Source organism: Elephas maximus, chromosome 12 (genome assembly GCF_024166365.1).
Source record: "Elephas maximus indicus isolate mEleMax1 chromosome 12, mEleMax1 primary haplotype, whole genome shotgun sequence".
Taxonomy (NCBI): domain Eukaryota; kingdom Metazoa; phylum Chordata; class Mammalia; order Proboscidea; family Elephantidae; genus Elephas; species Elephas maximus.
The window spans coordinates 11,907,673-11,931,264 of NC_064830.1; the positions used below are offsets into that span (position 1 = coordinate 11,907,673).

The window sequence follows — 23,592 nt, forward strand, 5'->3', positions numbered from 1 at the left end:
GTCTTGCAAAATTCTATCGTGTAATCTCTGGCATTGTTTCTATTACCAAGGCTATATTTTCCAAGTACCGATCCTTCCTCTTTGTTTCCAACTTTCCCATTCCAATCACCAGTAATTATCAATGCATCCTGGTTGCATGTTTAATCAATTTCAGACTGCAGAAGTTGGTAAAAATCTTCAATTTCTTCATCTTTGGCCTTAGTGGTTGGTGGGTAAATTTGAATTAATAGTCATATTAACTGGTCTTCCTTGTAGGCGTATGGATATTATCCTACCACTGACAGCATTGTACTTTAGGATAGATATTGAAATGTCCTTTTTGAAGATGAATGCAACATCATTCCTCTTCAAGTTGTCGTTTCCAGACTAGTAGACTATATGATTGTCCGATTAAAAATAGCCAACTTACCAGTCCATTTCAGTTCACTATCTAGGATATCAATGTTTATGTGTTCCATTTCATTTTTGACGACTTCCAATTTTCCTAGATTCATACTTCTTACAGTCCACGTTCTAATTCTTAATGGATGTTTGCAGCTGTTTCTTATTTTGAGTTGTGCCATATCAGCAAATGAAGGTCTCAAAAGCTTGACTCCATCTACGTCATTAAGGTTGACTCTACCTTGAGGAGGCAGCTCTTCCCCAGCCGTCTTTTGAGTGCCTTCAAATCTGGAGGACTCATCTTCCGGTGCTGTATCAGACAATGTTCTGCTGCTATTCATAACGTTTTCACTGCCTAATGCTTTTCAGAAGTAGCCTGCTGGGTCCTTCTTCCTAGTCTGTCTTAGTCTGGAAGCTCAGCTGAAACCTGTCCTCCATGGGTGACCCTGCTGGTATCTGAATACCGGTGGCATAGCTTCCAGAATCACAGCAACACACGAGCCCCCACAGTATGACAAACTGACACATGGGGGCAGAGCAAATTAGCTTGAGCTTAAAGTTCCATGTCAGGGCCTTTGCTCAGGCAGTCCCTTCTGCTTAAATACATCTCCTTTTCCTACACCACCCTTCTCCCCATCACCTGCCTAATTCCTACTGTCCTTCAGGACCCAGTTGGACTGTCACCTCCTTTATAAAACCATCCTGCTCACCTTCCATCTCTTATATGCTGGCTTTGATACTCCTTTCTTGAGCTACCATAGCACCGGTACCTACTTCTTACTCTGTATCCCACCATATAATAATATGTGTTATCTCCCTCTCAACCTGTGGAGGGAGGGGTGACTTGCACCTAAGTTGGCATATCTGAAGTTCCAGGAAGAGGTGTATGTTTGGGTAGGGGCTTTTCAAACTAACATATCTTCTGTACCTCTCCTTTCCCTTGAAAGCTGCCACCTGTATGGAGAAATATCACCTGATGGTGTTTATTCTGTGTGGCAGTGATATTCAACCAGAGAGTTAGTTGAAAATGGCTTCATTAGACAGGAGTATCCTGGGTGGAGTAAACGGCTACATGGTTGGCTGCTACCTGAAAGGTTGGAAGTTTGAATCTACCCAGAAGTACCTTCAAAGAAAGGCCTGGTGAGATATTCAACCAGAGAGTTAGTTGAAAGTGGCTTCATTAGACAGGAGTATCCTGGGTGGAGTAAACGGTTACATGCTTGGCTGCTACCTGAAAGGTTGGAGGTTTGAATCTACCCAGAAGTACCTTCAAAGAAAGGCCTGGTGATCTACTTCTGAAGAATCAGCCACTGAAAACCCCATGGAGCACAGTTCTACTCTGACACACATGGGGTCACCATTAGTCGGAATCAACTTAACAGCAACTTGTTACTGGTTAGACAGTGAGCTACTTGTCCTCTTCATCTCTGAGTCCCCTAGCCTAGAGCCTGAGACAATGTGACCTAATGAATGCTGACTGAATGAGTGGACATTGGGCTATGATGTTATATTCTTGCAGCCTCCTGTGTAAACAAGCAAGAAAATGTTGTGTACTGGAATGAAATACATTCCCTGTGTAGAAAGAAAACACAAAGAATGCACTCTTCCTACAGGAGGAGAGTGATAGGTGAGGAAAGACAAATGTGCCCATAAACAAGAGATGTGGTGGCCCATCTGAGTCACTCCATTCTTGTGCAGGCCTGGGGGAGGACGCAGAACGTGGGCACTGGAGACCTGGGCTTCTTTCCCTAGAATGCAGAAAGGAAGGAAGAAACCAACAAACGGACAATTTGCAGCCAGACCTTAGAAGGGTCCTGTCACTTTCCTGAGCCTCAGTTTTCTCACGTCTGTGAAATGGGGATGGTATCATCTGCTTTCTGAGCCAAACAAGTGGAGTTACAGACACAAGAAGACTTTTTTTTAATGTGTTGAGTGTTAGGGAAGGCATGATTACCATTTCTTTTTAATGAACTTTCAAAAATAGATGACTACTAAAAAATAGATGAAGATGACTAATTTATGTCCAATGTGAAAGTCAGGAGTCAAATTTATATGTGTTCCTTTACTGATACTCCCCTGGGTTCCCCTGGCCCCGTGTGACTCACCCTAGCTCCACCTTCCTAGGACATCATGTCATCTGGATTCAGCTTACTCCCTCCTTACTTCTCTCCCTCCTCTCTACTCATAATCACTTCCCCTTTTTCTTTTCTGTTGTCAGGCTTCTGCAGAGCAGTCTCCTTAGTCTAAGCAGCACTGCCTGCATTGGCTTTTAGTATTTTTTTTCCTGCAAAACAGATTTCTCTCAATCGGTTTCTAAGCTACTCACCAGAATATCAAATACTAAAATGAAGAGCAATCTTGCTACCAGTCTAGCCCTCTTTGGGTTTAGAGGTGATGGAGACCCAAAGAAAAGAAGTTTCTTTGCAGACCCATCCACCAGGTTAAAGGCATGGCCATGCTTCCTCTGGTTCATTCCTTCATCCCTTTCACCTCATATGTCTGGCATATAGTACCAGCTGTGCTCAAGTCGATCCTGACTCATGCCAACCCCATGTGTGTCAGAGAGAAACTGTGCTCCACAGGGTTTCCAGTGGCTGATTTTGGGGGAAGTAGATCAGCACTGGGTTTAGATCATCACACCTTTCCTCCAAGTCACCTCTGAGTAGACTCAAACCTCCAACTTTTGAGTCAGCAGCCAAGTGCGTTAATTGTTTGCAACATCCAGGGGCTCCTGGCACATAATAGTTGCTTAATAATTATTTGTTGAACTGAATAGCTCAAGTCAATTCATGGTATTACAAGTTGAAGTCAGCTGAAAACATAGTCTTACAAAATCTCCTTTCTATATCAAGAATGCTTTGCAAAAAAAGTCTTTATCATCTTAACAGTGAATGAGTAACTTCGATCATCAAATCCCACAGGTACACAGTACATACGTTCGCCTTCCATATCTTCACTCGGCTTTTCTTTCTTCCTTTTTTGTCTGCCTTTCCACTTCTGTACTTACAGGAATTCCCTCCATCCTTTAAGGCCTACGACAAATCCTTAGAAGCTCCTCTCAGTCTTTTTTTTTTTTTTTTGACATTTAGCTTTCTCAGAAAACTTATCATACAGCACCATAAATAATTGCTCACTTAGCTTGTGAACTGTTTGCATGCAGGACTGGGCCTTATTCTTACTTCAGTGTGTCAAAAATGACATTCAAATTTATGTGACTAAATGAAACGCCATCTTCATTAAGTCTCGTCATTCCCTCTTACCTCTTTTTTTATACCCCACCTGATTCTGAGGATTTGAAGAATTGAATCTCCTGATTAGATCCAGTCTTGCCGTCCTCTGAAACAGCAGAGGTTTTGGAGTGCGTGTTTCTGGCAGCACGCATGTCATCTGCCTGGTAGCCCTGGCGTCTGCACACTTGACTTGGTCTCCTGCTACAGAGCCAAGCACTTCTTGACAGAAGAAACTGGGCTGTCTCTACGGTTTTCATTCCACAGACCCCAAGCGCAATGCTGTGTACAGACTAAGGTGGCACTTGGTGGTTGTCTGTTGAGCAGCTGTTAAAGAAAGCTGGTCACTGAGGGGGGATAGGAAGGAACTATTATCCATAGCCCTTCCCTCATGTAAGTAAAACTCCTGTGAGGAAACATGTCAATAGACACTTGAAAAGACAAGATTTTAATATACTATTAAGGTGTGTTTTAACAGGTTGACTCTAAAAATTAAATCCTAAACTCATATATACAAATTATTGTTAATCTCAACAAGTAGCCCCTTATAAGGCTTCATGCCTATTTTTATGACTCAGAAATTGCTCAAATTATCTTCAGAATTCCTCTTTTAGAAGTCTTGAAATCAGTTTAGAAGCCACATAAGAAAGTTGGTCTGTTCATTTTACAGTCACATCATAATTTTATCTGTAACAGTCTAACCTGTTTGATGACCCACCTTCCCCAGGGCATTGTATAATGTGTGGCTTTGCAAGTCACTCCTCACATGAAATTTTAGTGGAAATTCTATATTAAAACAGATAAATGCAAAGGAGTTCTAGGGGAAGCAAAGGCCCTCACCAGCCCTGTCTCCTAAGTGGCATTCCTCTTTTTCTTCTCCTCCCTTCAACACTGGAGGGGATCCCCAAAGTCTGAGTTTTACAGAAGAGTTAGAAAATCACAATGGGCATGCTCTTTTGAATCTTAATTTCTTTGTATTTAAAATCAAAATAATGTTATACCCATCCCACAAGGCTTTTGTGAGCCTTACAGATAACGGTCCATATGGTGGTGGTGGTTGTGTGCCGTCAAGTCAATTCCGACACATAGCAACCCCTTAGGACAGAGTAGAACTGCCCCATAGGGTTTCCAAGGGTCTGCTGGTGGATTTGAACTGCCAACCTTTTGGTTAGCAGCCTGACCTCTTAACCACTTTGCCACCAGGGCTCCAGTGGTCCATAGTATTCAACAAGCATTATTTTTTTTTCTCCACTCCCACTACCTTTTCTTGTTTTTAGACAGCAAACTCATCCCTGATGAACAACTGCCACCAACGTCAATATCAGCAGTATGTGCCACAGGCTCTGAGATAAATTCCCAAAGCTGAATCCATACTATTCTATCCACGCCACAAGACTGCACATAATGAGTAGCTAAAAGTGGGCTAGACAGTCAGTGCTATGAATTCTGAGGGGGGCAAAGATGTCTATGGGCTGGCAGGGGGCAGCTTAGTTGAGGAGTAGAAGGGGCATAACCTGAGGGATTTATCTTGGTGGTGAGGGGGGAGAGACCATGTGAGAAGCAGGATTCCAACGCATACCAGGTGCCTGGAGCTCAGTGACCAGCCCAGCTTCACTGCAGGCATCTTGACGAGAAGATAAAGCTGCAAAGACAGGTCAGGTCTGTTGAGAGTCTTGAAATCCAAGCTAGGAAATGTGATATTTAGTCTGTAAATAGTAGAGAGTCCCCGAACGTTTATGAGCCAGGGTGAGCAGGCATCACGTACAATTTTTTTTTTTTTTGAGGGAAATTATCCCAGCGACAATGCATACATAATGGTAAGAGCAGTGAACCCATTCAACATTCAAGCAACTTTTATGGAAGCCCAGTATAAAGTATCAGAAGCCCACAACTATCGTCTTTGTTTTGACAGAAAATGGAGAGGTTGAGGATCCCCACCCTTGGGGCCCTTTCCTCCCTCCCCAGACAGCTCCTAAGAAGGCTCCAAGGGAACACAAGGGCTTAATTCTGCTGCAGAGCCAGGAAGTAGTCAAGAGATGCAGAAAGAGTCACAGAGAAGAGGACACTTGAGTGGAATTTTAAAGAATAAGTTGAGCTTTCCCAGGTGGAGGAGGGAGAGCAAACTGAAGAAAGAAGAGACGATATAAACAAAGGCAGCCTAATACCTAACACATATTTAGGAAATGTCAAATTATCTGTATACTCAGAACATTGGTTATATCAGAGAAATGGCAGTGATGATGGAAAGGCAGGCTGAGGGTCAGATGATTATAACTAAATGATTGACTTAATAAACATTTATTAAGTGCCATTACATTTTTTATTACATATAAAAAAAAGTCTGGCAGTGCAACAGTTAAAGCGCTCGGCTGCTAGACAAAAGGTTGGCCATTCAAACTCACCCAGCAGCTCCATGTGAAAAAGACCCGGCAATCTGCTCCTGTAAATATTACAGCCTAGAAAACCCTATGCGGTAGTTCTATTCTGTCACATGGGGTCCATATGAGTCAAAATCAACTCAACGGTACCTAATGACAACATTATATATAAGGCAACATTGCAAGTCACAAACGTGTAAGTTTTGTTTGATGTGCTTGGATGTTCAGTGTTTCTTCAATAAACCACACAGAAATCAAATTAAGGCTCAACGAATACTAATTAATCACACTCCTTGTAATCATTTACTGGGTCCACAAAGTGTACAACTGATACAACAAACTGTATGAGGTTAAGACAGTGACGAGCTCGGGCCCATAAATTGTTCTGATAGGTCAGCCAAGAAACCGATAGGATGTGTTTTTAAAGTTCTCTTACATGAGAGAGTCCGACTCATAGCGACCCTATATATACAGTCAGCCTCGACTCGACGGCAACAGGGTTAGGTTCTTACATGAAAGAAGAGAATAACAACACAGGTTAAAAGAGACAGAACATATCAACTCAGTGACGGAGGAAATAAAAGAATCCAACTTTTCTGATTATTGGGAAGTGTTCTTGTATTACCTGTCTTATATGTGCAAAACAATATTTTTGAATTCATTTACAGTATAGAATACCTTTAAAATTAGTCTATATAGAGAATCTTGTTTTTAAATGACCCAGCTCATAGTTTTCAATGTTTTTTTTTCCAATTTTTTTTTTTTACTGACTTTAGATGAAAGTTTAGAGAACAAACTAGTTTCTCATTACAGTTAGTACACATACTATTTTATGACATTGGTTAACAACCCCATGATGTATCAACACTCTCCCTTTTCAACCTTGGATTCTCTATTACCAGCTTTCCTGTCTCCTCCTGCCTTCTACTCCTTGCTGCTAGGCTGGTGTGACCCATTAATTTCGTTTTATGAGCCTGTCTAATCTGTGGCTGAAGGGCGAACCTCAGGAGTGACTTCAGTACTGAGTTAAAAGGGTGTCCGGGGGCCATATTCTCAGGGTTTCTCCAGTCTCTGTCAGGTCAGCAAGCCTGGTCTTTTTTTTTTTTTTTAATAATTTTTATTGTGCTTTAAGTGAAAGTTTACCAATCAAGTCAGTCTCTCACATAAAAACTTACATACATCTTGCTACATACTCCCAATTAGTCTCCCCCTAATGAGACAGCCTGCTCTCTCCCTCCACCTCTCTTTTCGTGTCCATTTCGCCAGCTTCTAACCCACTCTGCCTCTCATCTCCCCTCCAGGCAGGAGATGCCAACATGGTCTCAAGTGTCCACCTGATCCAAGAAGCTCACTCCTCACCAGCATCCCTTTCCAACCCATTGTCCAGTCCAATCCATGTCTGAAAAGTTGGTTTTGGGAATGGTTCCTGTCCTGGGCCAACAGAAGGTCTGGGAGCCATGACCACCGGGGTCCTTCTAGTCTCAGTCAGACCATTAAGTCTGGTCTTTTTAGAGAATTTGGGGTCTGCACCCCACTGCTCTCCTGCTCCCTCAGGGGTTCTCTGTTGTGTTCCCTGTCAGGGCAGTCATCGGTTATAGCCAGGCACCATCTAGTTCTTCTGGTCTCAAGATAATGTAGTCTCTGATTTATGTGGCCCTTTCTGTCTCTGGGGCTCATAATTACCTTGTGTTCCTTGGTGTTCTTCATTCTCCTTTGATCCAGGTGGGTTGAGACCAACTGATGCATCTCAGATGGCTGCTTGCTAGCATTTAAGACCCCAGACACCACTCTTCAAAGTGGGATGCAGAATGTTTTCTTAATAGATTTTATTATGCCAATTGACTTAGATGTCCCCTAAAATCATGGTTCCCAAACCCCTGCCCCTGCTACACTGGCCTTCGAAGAGTTTTCAATGTTTTTAAATAATAGCTTCCATTTTGCACATATTTCACAAAAATTCAGACTGCATTCAAGATAGTATTTCAATTATCTATTCATGTACCATCAAGTATTTTATCTTGAGAGAGAGTAAGAGTCTTTGGGTTATTTACTGATATTTTCCATAGGAGAACTTATGAAAGAGCTAAGGAAAGTGAAAACCCAATTAAAGAAATGTCCCAGACTTGGTGGCTCCTAATTCAGCCCTTAGAAGGTAGGATTAGCAGAATCAATGACATGTTGGGACAAATGCCAACACACCCCATTAAGTGCATTAAATATAAAAAGAACTTTACTTCAATAAAGTGATTCCTGGGGCTTCAGGATACTTCAATACAAGTTGGCAGAGTTCAGTTAAAGGTAACAAAAGATAGGAACCTGGGCTTTGGAATTTGTTAACTGAGCTGGACCTTATTTCATCTCATCTCAGTTTATCTTTACTTTGACCAATGAGTGTCCAAGGTTAGTTTATATTCACCCATCTATCTATCCAGCCATCCATCCCTCCATCTATCCAGTCAATGTATTTTTTCAGCACCTATTTGCCAAGCCCTAAGCTAGGTGCTCAGGATACGGTGGAGAACAGAACAAACATGCTTCCTGCCCTCAGGACACTTACAGTCTGGTGGGAGAGAGAGCCACAACATTAAAATTTAATTTCAAATTGGGTAAGTGCTATGAAGGTAAAGAAAGTACTGTGAGAGAAACTACCAAGGAAGCACTGCTTTAGATTGAGTGGTCAAGGAAGTCCCTCTGAGAATTGAAACTGGTATTTTTTTTTTTTAGTGAAAGATGAGAGTAATTAACCAGGCAAAAAGCAAAAGGGTAAACATTTCAAACAGAAGGAATACCACACAAAGACCTGGGTGGGAAGAAATTAAAAAAAAAAAAAGCCGTATTATCTGAAGCACCTATTAGATCAACAAGTATTTAAAGAGCACCCTCTATGTGCCTCAAAAGGTTCTCTGGGTGGTGCCATTGGTTAAGCGCTCTACTAACTGAAAGGTTGGCGGTTCAAACCCACCTGGAGGCACCTCATAAGAAAGGTCTAGTGATCTGCCATCTGAAGAGTCGCAGTCTTGAAAACCCTATGGAGCGGTTCTACTCTGCACATGTGGGGTCGCCATGAGTTGGAATTGACTTGACAGCAACTGGTTTGGTTTTTATATATCTCAGTCACAAAAGAAGGGTAAGAAATGCATCCAGCCTTCAAAAAGAGATCATTTCCAAACTACTGACATAATTATCTTCTTGTAGTGCAACTCTGAACATATCACTCTCTGGGAGCAGACCTCCCTGAGCTGCCCAGAGCCTATTGAAGTCATTATAAACCACTCACACTGGCCCTTTCCAGACCTGTCTCCTACACACATCTCCCCTACAGAAACGATGCCTCCTCTATGTCTTCTTCGAATCACTACCACATGTTGTCTAGGTCTTTACTGCGGTTACTCACTTATGTCCAAAGTGGAATCCTTTGCATAGCTATTGCTCCTCTTACAAGATTGAAAATTCATGAAGAGCGGTTGCTGAAAGTTGTCTTTATGTCTATTCATCTTCTTTCCTTTTTAGCTCTGGCTGCCAGGAAGCCTAGGGGTAAACCAGAAGCTCATTTATGTTCCTGGTCTTCATGAAATTTTCTTCTATTTAGATGATTTCTGATCTCTTCTATTTAAAAATAGATATACACGCATGTGTTCCTATTAAATAATCACCAACATTTATGTAATACTACGTTAGGAACAGAAACCCCGGTGGCGTAGTGGTCAAGAGCTACAGCTGCTAGCCAAAAGGTCGGCGGTTCGAATCCACCAGGTGCTCCTTGGAAACCCTATGGGGCAGTTCAACTCCGTCCTATAGAGTTGTTATGAGTTGGAATCAACTTGACAGCAACAGGTTTGGTTTGGTTTTGGTTTTATGTTATGTACTGTTCTAAGTGTGACATATGTGTAAATTAATTTAACCTCAAAATAGTCCTATGAAGTAGGTATTAGGATCACCCCCATTTAACAATAAAAGTAACTGAGCATTCATAAATAAAGTCTTTTGCCAATGTTACACAACTAGCAAGTGGCTGTGTCTGGATGTGATGCAGAGTCTGGCTCCAGAGTCATCACTCTTATGAAGTACCTTCGACCATTATAAGTACCTTTAACCTTTAATAAGTTAATACTCATCTTTCTATCCTGGCAGACCCTTAAAAGAGTTCAATAAATGTTTGCTGAATTGAGCTGCAACTCTATGAGGAGATAGATTATATAAGAAACATTTGGATATAATTAAGTACTGAAAGGTATAAAACTAACTTTAAGTATAGTATAAATTCAAGAGAGGGAGAGGTCAATGTGGGCTAAAGTACTTGAAGAAAGCTTGATGGAAGAGGTAAGATCTGAGCTCAGCCTTTAAGAATGAATAGACTTTAAATTAGTGCAAAGAAATGAGGATGGCATTTCAGGTGGGGGCAGCATAATAAAAGTTAGGGAGGCAGAAATCAAAAGGAGAGAAAGGAGACCCATTTGACTAGTTAAGAGGGGTGTTTTTGGTGACTAGTTAAAAGGAAAATAAGGCTGGATGAGCAATAATATCTAAAATCCCTAAGCAAAGTACGTTTCAGAATTCAGAATTGCTTGGATTTTGGAAAGCCAATATGGCGCATATTCTGTGGATTTGGTAACACCACCATATATCTTGTAGCCAGTGGAGTCTGGGTGGTACTTTGTAATCACCATATGAATACTTCTGCAATGAAATGCATGAATAGTCATACTAAGTGGGATAAACAAGGACTATACCTTAGGTCAGGTTTTAGCAGCAAACGAGTTTCATTTTCAGAGTTTTGAGATTTGGAAACAACAAATAAAGGACTGTGAATCTGAAACCAACTTTTCAGTTTGCCTTGAAATATGAGGTCCCATCTAATTCATGTATCAGAGGTGGCCCACTGTGCTCTGGGTAATATTCTTTGTGGAAACTGGCCACATGGTCCACCAACCGGCCTGAACAAAGACAGGCCTGTGCAGGCTTCCCAGCACTAATCCACTCACTCGCTCAACAAGTATTTAGTAAGTGCTGTACATTAGCCCTGGTGGTGCAGTGTTGAGCTATGACTGCAGACCAAAAGGTCAGCAGTTTAAATCTACCAGCTGCTCCTTGGAAACTCTATGGGGCAATTCTACTCTGTCCTATAGGGTCAGTTTGAGTCGGAATGGACTCAACGGCATTGAGTTTGGTTTTGGGGTTTTTTTGGGTATATTTGTCAAGGGTCTAATGTTGAACTAGAAAGACATAGTTCCTTCTCTCATTGACCTCTCTTAGCCCAGTCAGGAAAGGAGCTAGCAAATCGATACATACAGAGTATGACAAGGGCTCTGAAGGAAACGAGCAGAGTGCTGTGATGGAGTCTGGGTAGTTAGGAGAGACCTCTCTGGGGCAGGGGATGGCATTCAAGGAAGACATGGAGCCACAAAGGTGAAGGATGGAAGTGAAGTGCACTTTGTGGGGAGGGAACAACACATGGGAAGGCCTGAGAGGGAAAGAATGTGTCAGGCTCAAACAACTGAAAGAGGCCAATCAAGTGGCCAGGGACACAGCAGCAGGAGATAGGGTTGGAGAAGAAGGCAGGGGCCAACCATGCAGAGCCTCATGGGCCATGGTATGACATCTGGATTCTGTACTAAGTTCACAGGAAGCTGTTGCACAGGCATGCTAGGTGAAGGTTCTGCCCAGTAGGGACACTTAACCCAGAAATAACTGAATCAGTCTGGTGTTGCCTTTCAGAGCGCTGAATGTAGAGCTGTTGGTAGCAGGGGGAAGTTACCAAAATATAATACACAGAAGCCATTCGTCACCAGAAAGCATGAGCAGAGAAGACCAAGCAGAACACATCATTAGCCATAGCAGAAGCAGTAGAAACAGTGACAGGAAGTAGCCACATCTCCATATATTGGCAGAGTACTGGAGCAGGAAGCAAGGGATGCCCATCTTTTATGGGGTGAGACAAAAACCCCACAGCTAGCTGCATTATGCTGACCTACCGTTCCTGAAGGAAGTTCTAATCTCCACGGGGCCACGACAAACTGTGTTCAGCCTCCTCCACTTCCCAGTGTACTCTTCAACTAACCCTTCTACCAACTACGAGGAGTTTCCTTGAATTTGAGAAAGTCCAGTTGTCTGTCAGTGGTTGAACGGAGTTATGGTGTAATAAAATCAGCACTTCAGAGGAAGAATAATAGAAGGACAGGACAGGAAAGCCAGCTGGTAAGTTGTTGCAGTCACCCAGCACAAGGTGATGACTACTGGGACTGAAGTTTTGGTGGCGGATGGAGAGTGGTGGTGGGGTGGAGAGCCAGGACACTGTTAGACCGAGAAGACAGTTCTCGGTGATGAGCAGCCCTAGGAGAAGAAGGGGAAGCAGGTGGCCTTTACTAGCAGTCATATGCTGGAGTGCCACCCAGGTGTTTGTTTTCACCCCAGACTCATGGCAAGTGGCAGCATGATGCACGCCCCCTTCCCCCAGCCCTTCTCAAACTCCAGGCAAGGAGCCCAACCTTGCTGGGCAACTCATGTTCTTCCATCAGACACTTTTCAAAGACATACTGTTCCAGTCTTGCCCAGAGCCTCTCTTTGCCTCTGCGTGCCTGACAGCCTTGCCTTTCCTCAGCTCTGTTTTCCCTCGGTGATTTCCATAGATTCTGAGTCGACATTCCTCTCATCTTTTCCCTGCCCATGTCCTTTTCATCCTCCTCCTCCTCTTTCGTTATTTTTTTGCTTTCCCTTTTTCCTCCCCCCAACCCCTTTTCCTCAAAATCTTTATTGCCATTGTCTTTTCATGTCATCCCTGCCTCTCTGGCTGAAGTGGAAGAAGACAGAGGAGAGCCACTTTGGAGACTGCTTTGTGATGGGCTAAATGAAAGACCGCAGAATTGAAGTGTCAATTGAGCGGCCGGTATTCATCCAGCCCTGCTAAAGTGGCCACGATCTCTTTTTCCAAAAATCTTTCATAGTTTGAAAGGTTTTCCTTATGTTGAACTAAAACCTGCCCTGTTACAATCCCCACTTCCTGGTTGTTGTCCTGTCATGTGGTGATACTACCACATGACAGGCTATCAAGTACTTTAAAGATGGAGACCTTGCTCCCAATCTCGACCACTTTCTCTTATTCCAAACTAAACAAGCTTGTTTTTTTTTTCAAACATGCTGCCTACATTATTGACATAACTGGCTGCTCTCTTCTAGGCAGGCTGCAATTTTTCAGTGCCCATCCCAAAGTCTGGCACCCAAAATATTCAGTGTGTGGCCTGGCCAGTGGAGAGACTTTGGGACAACCTGCAACCTGGACTTTAATTAGCATTTTGGGGCTGCCCCTTCAGTTTGATGATGATTCTTCTTTTTTTTTTTTTTAATAGTATTTTATTGAGTTTTTGGTGAAAATTTGCACAGCAGGTTAGGTTTCCATTTGACAATTTCCAAATTGTTCAGTGACATTAGTTACATTTATCACAATGTGTCAACATTCTCCTTGTGTTTTGTTTGTTCCATTTTCAGTGAAGGCATTGGCAAAAACAAAGCTCCAAGTATTTGCAGAATACCCGCTGAGATGTTTTAATAAACAGATGCAATGCTGGAAGCGCTCACTCATCTATGCCAAGAAATTTAAAAGACTGCTACCTGACCGACCAACTGGAAGAGATCCATATTTGTGCCATTCCAAAGAAAGGGGATCTAACAGAATGGAAATTATCGAACGATATCATTAATGTCATACGCAAGTAAAATTTTGCTAAATGCCATTCAAAAGTGGTTGCAGAAGTACATTGACAGGGAACTGCCAGAAATTCAAGCCAGATTCAGAAGAGGACGTGGAACCAGGGGTAGCATAGCTGATGCCAGATGGATCCTGGCTGAAAGCAGAAAAAGCCAGAAAGAAGTTCACCTATGTTTTGTTGACTACGCAAAGGTGTCTGACTGTGTGGACCATAACGAATTATGGATAACATTGCAAAGAATGGAAATTCCAGAACACTTAAATGTGACCATGTGGAACCTGTACATAGACCAAGAGACAACCATTAGAACAGACCAAGGAGACACTGTGTGGTTCAAAATCAGGAAAGGTATGTGTCAGCGCCGTATTCTTTCACCATGGTTATTCCATCTGTATGCTGAGCAAATAATCTGAGAAGGTGGACTATATAAAGAACACAGCATTAGGATCGGAGGAGATTCATTAACAACCTGCAATATGCAGACGACACAACTTTGCTTGTTGAAAGAGAAGACTTGAAGTGCTTAATGATGAAGATCAAAGACTACAGCCTTCAGTATGGATTACACTCAACATAAAGAAAATAAAAACCCTCACAACTGGACCAGTAAGCAACATCATGATAAAAAGAGAAAAGATTGAAGTTGCCAAGGATTTCATTTTACTTGGATCCACAACCAACGCCCACAGAAGCTGCAGTTAAGAAACCAAATGATGTATTTTGTTGGGCAAATCTGCTACAAAAGACCTATTTAAAGTGTTAAAAAGCAAAGATATCACCTTGAAGACTAAGGTGCAATTGACCCAAGCCATGGTATTTCAATCGCCTCATATGTATATGAATGCTGGACAATGAATAAGGAAGACCGAAGAATTGATGTCTTTAAATTACGGTATTGGTGAAGAATTTGGAATATACCATGGACCACCAGAAGAATGAACAAATCTGTCTTGGAAAAAGTACAGACAGGATACTCCTCAGAAGCAAAGATGGTGAGACTTCATCTCATGCACTTTGGACATGTTATCAGGAGGGACTAGTCCCTAGGGAAGGACATCATGCTTCATAAAGTAGAGGGTCAGCAAAAAAGAGGAAGATCCTCAACGAGATGGACTGACACAGTGGCTGCGACAATGGGCGCAAACATAGCAATGATTGTGAGGATGGTGCAGGACCAGGCAGTGTTTCTTTCTATTGTACTTAGGGTTGCTATGAGTCAGAACCAGCTCGATGGCACCTACCAACAATAGTTTCCCTGCCCCCTTATCTTCTCATCTTTGCTTTGGAGTAATTGTTGACCTTTTGGTTTCATATTGATGGTTTTTAAGTAGAGTGCCATTCCTAAGGGAAATATCCTTTATTTTGTGTGCCACTTTGCTATTTCATTCAAAGATAATCTCAGGAAATAGGTGTGGTTCTGGGTTTAAAGAGTGTTTTAGGGCAATAGTCTCAGGGAGTCCTCTGTTCTCTACTGTTCCAATTTGTCTGGCTTTTTTTTTTTTTTTTAAAAATAAGAATTTGAGTTCTACTCCCCATTTCTCTCCCATTCTATCCAGGACCATCTATCGTGACCCTGGTTAGAATGGTCAGTGGTGGTAGCCAGGCACCATCTAGTTCTTCTGGTCTCAGGGTAGATGAGGTTGTGGCTCATGTAGACTTGTTTCTTCTCTGAGCTTTTGTTTACCTTCTTACTGTTTTGTTCTCGTAGCTGTGTCTTAGATGGCTGCTTGCAAGCTTTTAAGACCCCAGATGCTACGCATTTTGCTAGGATGCAGATCTGATGTTTGTGAACTATGATATGCCAATTGACTGAGGTGTTTGATGATTCTGATGATTCTTTATTATGGCTTGGTGTTCAGCAGTTCCCCTGCTACAGTAAGGAGAGTGGAATTCTCTTTTAATTACCACAAACCATCCCTCCTCAGTCACCTGGCTACCAAAAGAGGGAGTGAGGAGAGGAAGAAGGAAGCACAGACCTGAACGGTCTTTACAGCAGCACTAACTCATTGGGCAGCACATGTCAAAAAGGGTTAGTGAAAAATGTTAAGTCCAGCATGGAACACTGTTCCCAAGCTCAAACACAGCCCTTTGATTCTAAATTTAGCCTCACCAGGTCCCTGCTGCACTAACCACCCAGGTGGAAAGTGGGATTAATAATGATCTTCCCTGCCTCATGCAGCCAGATACGGATGATGAGAAGCCAGCCAGGGGGCTTGCGCACAAATACATTATGGATGACATTAATCTTATTCACCACTGACCTTGCAGACGTCAGCCAGCACGCCCTGGATGAGAACACTACTTGTGCTACACACAGAGAAGACACCAGGTAGGATTAGGCTCCCAAATTTCTTTTCCCTCTGTTATCCCTCCCCCACTCCCTGTAACAAAGGTCAATATTACAATCCCCTGTTGCACCTACAGTAAGGCTTAAATATAATGAAGAATAACTTTAATTTTAAAAGAAGCTGCCTAGAGTTCTCTATTTTCAGTTCAACCCTCATCTACTCGTTTCACATGGAATGATAACTAGAGTGTTTGGGGCTTAGCTTTGAAAATAATTCGGGTAACACTTGGATCTCGGTAATAAAATAGGAAAAATATTCTCTGCATAAACTATAATACTGTCTCTACTGGCTTGTCATTTGAACATGTCATTAGGCTGCTTTTGGGCAAGTACTGCGAGGGGGGAACCCAGGAGCTTTTGTGTGAAGGAGATCAGGTGGAAAAGTGAAAAGAGGGCTGATCTACGAATCAGAGGAGAGTGTCATCTGGCCAATTCGCTTACCCTCCACTTCTTGCTCTACTTATCCCACAATGATGTTGTAAAGATAAAACTATGTCACGTAGTTGAAAGTGTTCTATAACCTTTATAAATGTAAGGAGTATTACTATCATTAATGCTTGATACATTTGATGATGAAGAGTGGTTCTAACTGTAAGACAATACATCTGGGATCTAGTAATTTTCTACAAGCTAGACTTCTAGGACTCCTACTTTACTTGGAATTGCTCACCAGGTTCCATCACACTTGACTATTCAAGGACATCACTTCTCCCCTCTCTGTCCTGCAACATCAATTTTTGCCTCTCTACTGGATTATTCTATTGTTGTTAGGTGCTGTGGAGTCAGTTGTGACTCACAGTGACCGTATGTACAACAGAATGAAACACTGCCTAGTCCTGCACCATCCTCACAATCATTGCTATTTTGAGCCCATCATTGCAGCCACTGTGTCAATCCATCCCGTCAAGGGTCTTCCTCTCTTTCACTGACCCTCTATTTTACCAAGCACGATGTCCCTCTCCAGAGACTGGTCCCTCCTGATACTATGTTCAAAGTACACGAGACAAAGTAACAGCATTCAAACATACAGATATTTCTCCCTTCTTAAAGAAAAAAAGTACCTCTTTGTGACCTCATATCTCCTCTAGTTACTACTCCATTTTTCTGTTTCCTTTTCATAGCAGGACCTGAGAAAGTTGTTTATACATCCTATCTCAAATTTATTTCTTCCCATTCTGTCTTGAATCCACTCTCCAGCTCCCTCCTTCCACCCAAACTGCTCTTGTCAAGTTCCTCAATGAATTCCATGCTGCCAAGTCCAATGGTCAGTTCTCAGCCCTCATCTGACGACCTGCCAGGGGCACTGACAGAGAGTTGACTCCTGCTCAGTCTCCTTGCTGGTTCCACCTCTTCTCCCCTACTTCTTAATGGTCGATGGCACCCAGAGCTCAGTCTTTGGTCCTTTCTTTTTTCTCTACACTAGCTCCCCCAGACAGCGCATTTCATCCCAGGGCTTTTAATACTAGCTTAATAAAAAAAAAAAAAAAAATTTTATTCACCAATAACAGATACATATCTTTATATATCCAGCTTGGACCTCTCCCATGAACTCATGTCATACATCCAAAAATCTAGTTGACATCCCCACTTAAATATTTAATAGGTATCTGAAACATAATAGTCCCCAAATCAAAGTGCTCATGTCTCACTCCAAGCCCTACCTCCAACATGCTCCCCTCAGGCTTTCCTATCTCAGCAACTGTTCTAGTTGCCCAGGACAGAAACCCTGGAGTCAGTCTTGATTCTTCTCTTTGCCTCACACCCTACTTCTAATCTGTCCATAAATCTGATGGCTCTACCTTCAAAATACATTCAGAAACCAACCACTTCTTACCATCTCTACTACCACCTTAGTCCAATTAACTATCACTTCTTACAGAGAGCACTGTAACTGCATCGTAACTGGGTATCATTGCTACTGCCCTTGTGTCTTGTCTTAGTCACCCAGTGCCGCTATAACAGAAACACCACAAGTGGACGGCTTTAGCAAACAGAAATTTATTCTCTCACAGTTTAGGAGACTGTAAGTCTGAATTCAGGGTGCCAGCTCCAGGGGAAGGCTTTCTCTCTCTGTTGGTTCTGGGGAAGGTCCTCGTCATTGATCTTCTCCTGAGGAGCTTCTCTGTGCAGGAACCTGGGTCCAAAGAACACGCTCTGCTCCAGGTGCTTCTTTCTCTAGTATGAGGTCTCTCTCCTCTCTGCTTGATTCTCTCTTTTGCATCTCAAAAGAGATTGACTCAAAATACAACCTAATCCTATAGAGTAAGTCCTGCCTCATTAACATAACTGCCTCTAATCCTGCCTCATTAACATCATAGAGGTTAGGATTTACAACACATAGGATAATCACATCAGATCACAAGATGGTGGACAAACACACATACTGGGAATCACTGGCCTAGGCAAGGTGACACACATTTTGGGGGGACACAATTCAATCCTCGACACCTCTCTACGGTCTATTCTGAACACGACATCCAAAGTGACCTTTTAATTTATGATTCCAGACAGTAAGCGCAGTCTACCTGTCTCTCACTGAAATGCAGCTGTAAAACCTGCACAGGCGCATGTAATAGCTCTTTGAGGACTCTGAAAAGTAAAGAGCAGCAAGCATATTGGGGAAGCAGACTACAATCTGAAGGACCACCAAATCAGCTGTGAGTTAATCTTTTTTTTTTTTTTTCCTCACTGCAGTATCCCCTGGTCTGGACTCAAAATAGGACAGAACTTGGAAGTGGACATCAGCAAGGGCAAAGAGAGAGCCAGGAGAAGCCTTCTCTTTCTGGACCAAGAAACAGAAGAGGGGTTTTCTAATATCCCCAGGGAGCGGGGAACTCTCCTGGCTTTTTAAGGAAACCAAGGCTCTGTTTTCTTGCCTCCCAGTCCCCAAGCAATTTTGTGGGGACAGCGACAGTGACAGCAGCAGCAACAGGGGCAGGCAAAGCCTACACCGTGTGGAAGGTGGACCTTCTCCAATCAGAGGAACTCTGGTCCCAGGAGGGTGAGGTGAACATCTGCTGCTTCTTTCCTCTGTCTTCCTGCTGCTTGGCCCCAGACATAAGTACAGTCACAGAAAGGGTACAGTGCAGTAGGGAAAAGAAAGCCCAGTTTAATGGCCAGATGACTGAAAGGGGGCCCCAGGGAACCAGAAAGTACTGGAAAGACCACAGGGAGGGAAGAGCTCATGAGAGCAACCCCATAAAATTGTTTATAGGCCCTAGGTGATGGACACATAGACCAACGGAGCAGAACAGAGTCCAGAGAGGGCCCCACACATGTATGGCCAATTGATTTTTGACAAAGGTGCCAGAGCTATTCAATGGAGAAAGGATAGTCTTTTCAACAAATGGTGCTAGAATACTTAGACGTCATATGAAAAAAAGAATGAGCTTCAACCTAAACCTTGCATCTTATTAAAAAATTAAATCAAAATGGAGCGTAGATGTCAATGTAAAACCATTAAAACTTTTAGAAGAAAATATAGGAGAAAATCTTCATGACCCAGAGTTAGGCAGAGTTCTTACATGTGACACCAAAAGCCTGATCCTTCAAAGAAAAAATGGTTAAGTTGGCCTTCATCACAATTCAAGCTTTTGTTCTGTTAAAGCCACTGTTAAGAGAAGGAAAAGAGAGGCTACACATGGGGGAACATATTGGCAAATCATATACTGACTGAGGACTTATATCCAAAACATATAAAGAGCTCTCAAAATAAACAAAATTAAACATATGATTTAGTTTTTAAAATGTGCAAAAGACTTTTACAGACACTCTTCAAAGAGGATATACAGATGGCAAATAAAGACACAAAAATTGCTCAATGTCATTAACCATTAGGGTAAGGCAAATTAAAACCACAATGAAATACCACTATACACCTACTGGACAGCTAAAATAAAAAATAGTGAGAACACCATGTGCTGGCAAAGATGTAGAAAAACTAGGTCCCTCATATATTGCTGGTGGGAATACAAAACTGTAACTCTACTCTGAAAAACAGTAGTTTCTTATAAAGTTAAACATACACTTACTCTACGACACAGCAACCCTACTTGTAAGCATTTACTTCAGAGCAGACGTGGGTAAACTTTTCCCGTAAAGGGCCAGGCAGTAAGTATTTTAGGCTTTGCGGGCCATACAGTCTTGTCACATCTACTCAACTGTAGTGTGAAAACAGTCACAGATATTACGTAAATGAATGAATACAGCTGTGTTCTAATAAAACTTTATTTACAAAAACAGATGGTAGGATGGATTTGGCCTGTGTGGGTCATAAGTTTGCCAAACTCTACCGAAGAGAAATGAAAGTTTATGTCTATATAAATACCTATAAATATTTATAGCAGTTTTATTCATAACCAGCAAAAATTGGAAACACAAACGCCCTTTGATGGTGAATGGATAAACAGACTATGGACCATCCATACAAGGGAACAGTACTTAGCAATAAAAAGGAATGAACTATTGGTACATACCATAACTTGGAAGAATCTTAAAGGCATCACGCTAAGTGAAGGCGCCAGCCTCAAAAGGTTACACATACTGTGTGATTTCATTTACGTGACATTCTCAAAAAGACAACCTATGATGATGGAGAACAGATTACGACTGCCAGGCGTTAGGGCTGGGGGGCGGGGGTGTGACTACAAAGGGATGGTGTCAGGGGAGGTCTTGGAACTGTTCTGTATCCTGACTGTGATGGTAGTTACATGAATCCATATATATGTTAAAATTCATAGCACTGTTTATCAAAACCAAAACAAAAATAATAAACAACATAATTCAAAAGATCAGTTCTTGCCTCTGTTCACAGTCCTTCAGTGGCTTCCCATCTCACTTAGGGTAAAAGTCAAAGTCCTTCAAGGCCTTACATGAGCTACATCTCGTCTCCGAGTGTGCCTACCATCTTGTCCACGTCACCCGAGCCACAGTAACCTTGTTATTCTATCTCATGGCTTTGTCCCCACTGTCTCCTGTGCTGGCACACTCTCCCTGCAGACCATCTACACGGCTGACTCCTTCAATAAATTTGGGTCTTTGCTCAAATGTCACCTCACCTGGGCCCTTCCCTACCAACACTTTCAGAAGTACGGTGCCCACCCACTTCCTACCCTGCTCCCACTCCCCACTGCCCCTCCTTCTCGACCTCAGATCCCTCCATGGCATTATCCCCATGTTATCTCACATGCGATATGCTTAATTCATGATTGATGGATGGTTTCTCCAACAGTGTAGATTCTAAGTAAACCCAGATTTTTGCATCGTTCGTGGCTATATCTGCAGCAACTAGAGTAGTGCCTACCCAATAGTTGGCACTCAGTAAATATCAGTTCAAAAGCAAGCATAAATTTCAAGGGCCAGCAAACTGAAGAAAACCCACTGCTGTCCAGTCAATTCTGACTCATAGCGACCCTACAGGACAGAGTAGAACTGCCCCAAGGAGTTTCTGGGGAGCGCGTGGCAGATCTGAACTGCTGACCTTTTGGTTAGCAGCCATAGCACTTAACCACTACACCACCAGGGTTTTTATTAAAGCTGTTTTGCATTCCCCACAATGCAGGTCTTACCTGGAAGCAGAAATGTTGAAGGGCATAAGACCTGGCTTCCCTGTCATGCCCACTCCCCACTGCCCTCTCCCTGCCCCTCTCATTCCTCATAAGGGGAAACAAAATCCAAGATGCCTCATTCTGTGTTCAATCACATACTTAGAAAATAACAAACACTCCTGGGACAACAGAGGGCTTCACCAAGGATGTTTCATTTTTATATGCTTATTTTTAAATAAAAGGTCAGTTTTTCAGATTGAGGCCTACTGTGTTGTTGTGTGCCATTGAGTCAAGTGACCCTACAGGACAGAGTAGAACTGCCCCATAGGGTTTCCAAGGCTGCAAATCTTTACGGAGCAGATCGCCACATCTTTCTCCCATGGAGCAGCTGGCACTGCCAACTTCTTGGTTAGCAGTTGAGCGCTTAACCACTGTGCCACCCAGGCTCCTTAGGTCCATTGCGAAATAATTAAATCTTAGAGCTGACTGGGGACTGTGAGCACCTCCAGTCCATCTCCCTCCTTCCACATGAGGAAAACAAGGGGATCAGAGCGGAGAAGTGGTATCCGTAAGGTCACCTGGCCAGCAGAAGCCACAGAATCAGAGGCCAGGCCACTCTCCACTGTAGGGTGCTGCTCTGGGCTGTGGGGGTGGAGCACTCGGCACCCAAGACGCAGACCCACTCTGCAGGGACCCACAGAAGGAGCAAGGGAAGAAAAGGCTGCAGGATCAGTGTTTTGTGATTATCTAGGAATGATGGGATGACAGCAGATTATGCTGAATTTCAATGAGTTTAAGGGTGTACTGGGTAATACCCAACAGACTGAAAAACCCGGAGCAAAATCATTACTTCCTGGAATGATAAAGAATCACATTTACAATGCCATCAGTATAATGCACATGAGACACAATACAGAGTGATACACACAGAGATTAGAGAAGGCCCAAAGGCTAAGCAGGAAACTTAATAACAACAGAAAATGCAGAGCTCATCACTAATACATTCCGGAGAGTCCCAGACTCTCCACCACTCAGATGCCAGGGCCAGAGAGCACTAACGATGGGGTCAGGCTCCGGGACACAAGGCAGGGCTCTTCAGCTTCTGCCAGTGAAGCTTCCTCAGGAACTTCTGAGCTTGGAAAAAGGGCAGTTATTCAGAGGGGCACGCTGTCTCCACCCTTCATTTCTTCTGGGCTGGGACAGAGAAAATGCGCAAAGACCCAGGTCATGTGGCCAAATGAGGAGCAAAGAAAGAGTTTCCTTCAAGAATGAGCAGGAGTCCAAACAACATGACCTTATTTATTTTATTTTTAATCTCAAGGCAAAGATGAGTTAATGTTCTAGAAACAGAAATCTTTTAAAAAATGTGAAACTTCCAACATCCTTAAAACAGAAAAGATAAACTCCCCAGTCACTGGACAGGCACTGATTTACGAAACATTGGGGAGTGGGGGGGCGGGGGGGATCATATTCCCAGGGCGGTTTGGAAGATAGTACTTTCCATCTTCAATGGAGAGAAAACTTTGTTTTTGGTGTCAGTTTGTAGAGATGGCAGAAGCGTTATTATTATTTATAAATGCTCACATTAAAAGAAGGTAATACTGGCTCTCCCAGAGAGGGATCTATTCAGAAAACTAATTACCTCCAAATAGCTGTGAATTTTCGAGAATCTGCCAAGAGGATAAATCAGGAATGCCATCCAAACGAATTAGAGCAATATGTGGTATTTCAGTGCTCTGGGAACCCTGTTGACAACAAGTCTTCCATCATAACTTAAGGAGGCAAACAGCCACGGGTCTGCAGAGGACCAGTCCACCGCGTACACACTATCTTCATGCTCTTCATAGGTCGCGATGACGCTGTCCTGGAGGGGCTCTTTACTCCTAGAATTCAACAGAGACTCAGGCATGAAAAAGGCAGTGAATCGGTACACGCAAACAAGGAAATTTCAACCATGAAGCTCAGCTTTTCGGGTTAAGTACAGTCACCTATGGCTCCTACAAGGTAGGG

The 23,592-nt window shown here is 42.8% G+C and overlaps 1 protein-coding gene across 2 annotated transcripts in view; it reads right to left on the reverse strand.

Annotated features, from left to right (window-relative positions):
• Positions 1-22,054: 22,054 nt before the first annotated feature.
• Positions 22,055-23,592, reverse strand: part of EIPR1 (EARP complex and GARP complex interacting protein 1) — a 190,128-nt gene continuing 188,590 nt past the window's right edge. The window contains exon 6 of one of the 2 annotated variants that reach the window (XM_049902785.1): positions 22,055-23,465. In XM_049902785.1, coding sequence (XP_049758742.1) covers positions 23,291-23,465 — 175 coding nt within the window. In that variant the 3' untranslated portion in view covers positions 22,055-23,290. The remainder of the gene's footprint in view (positions 23,466-23,592) is intronic. The other variant, XM_049902784.1, reaches the window with a different exon arrangement.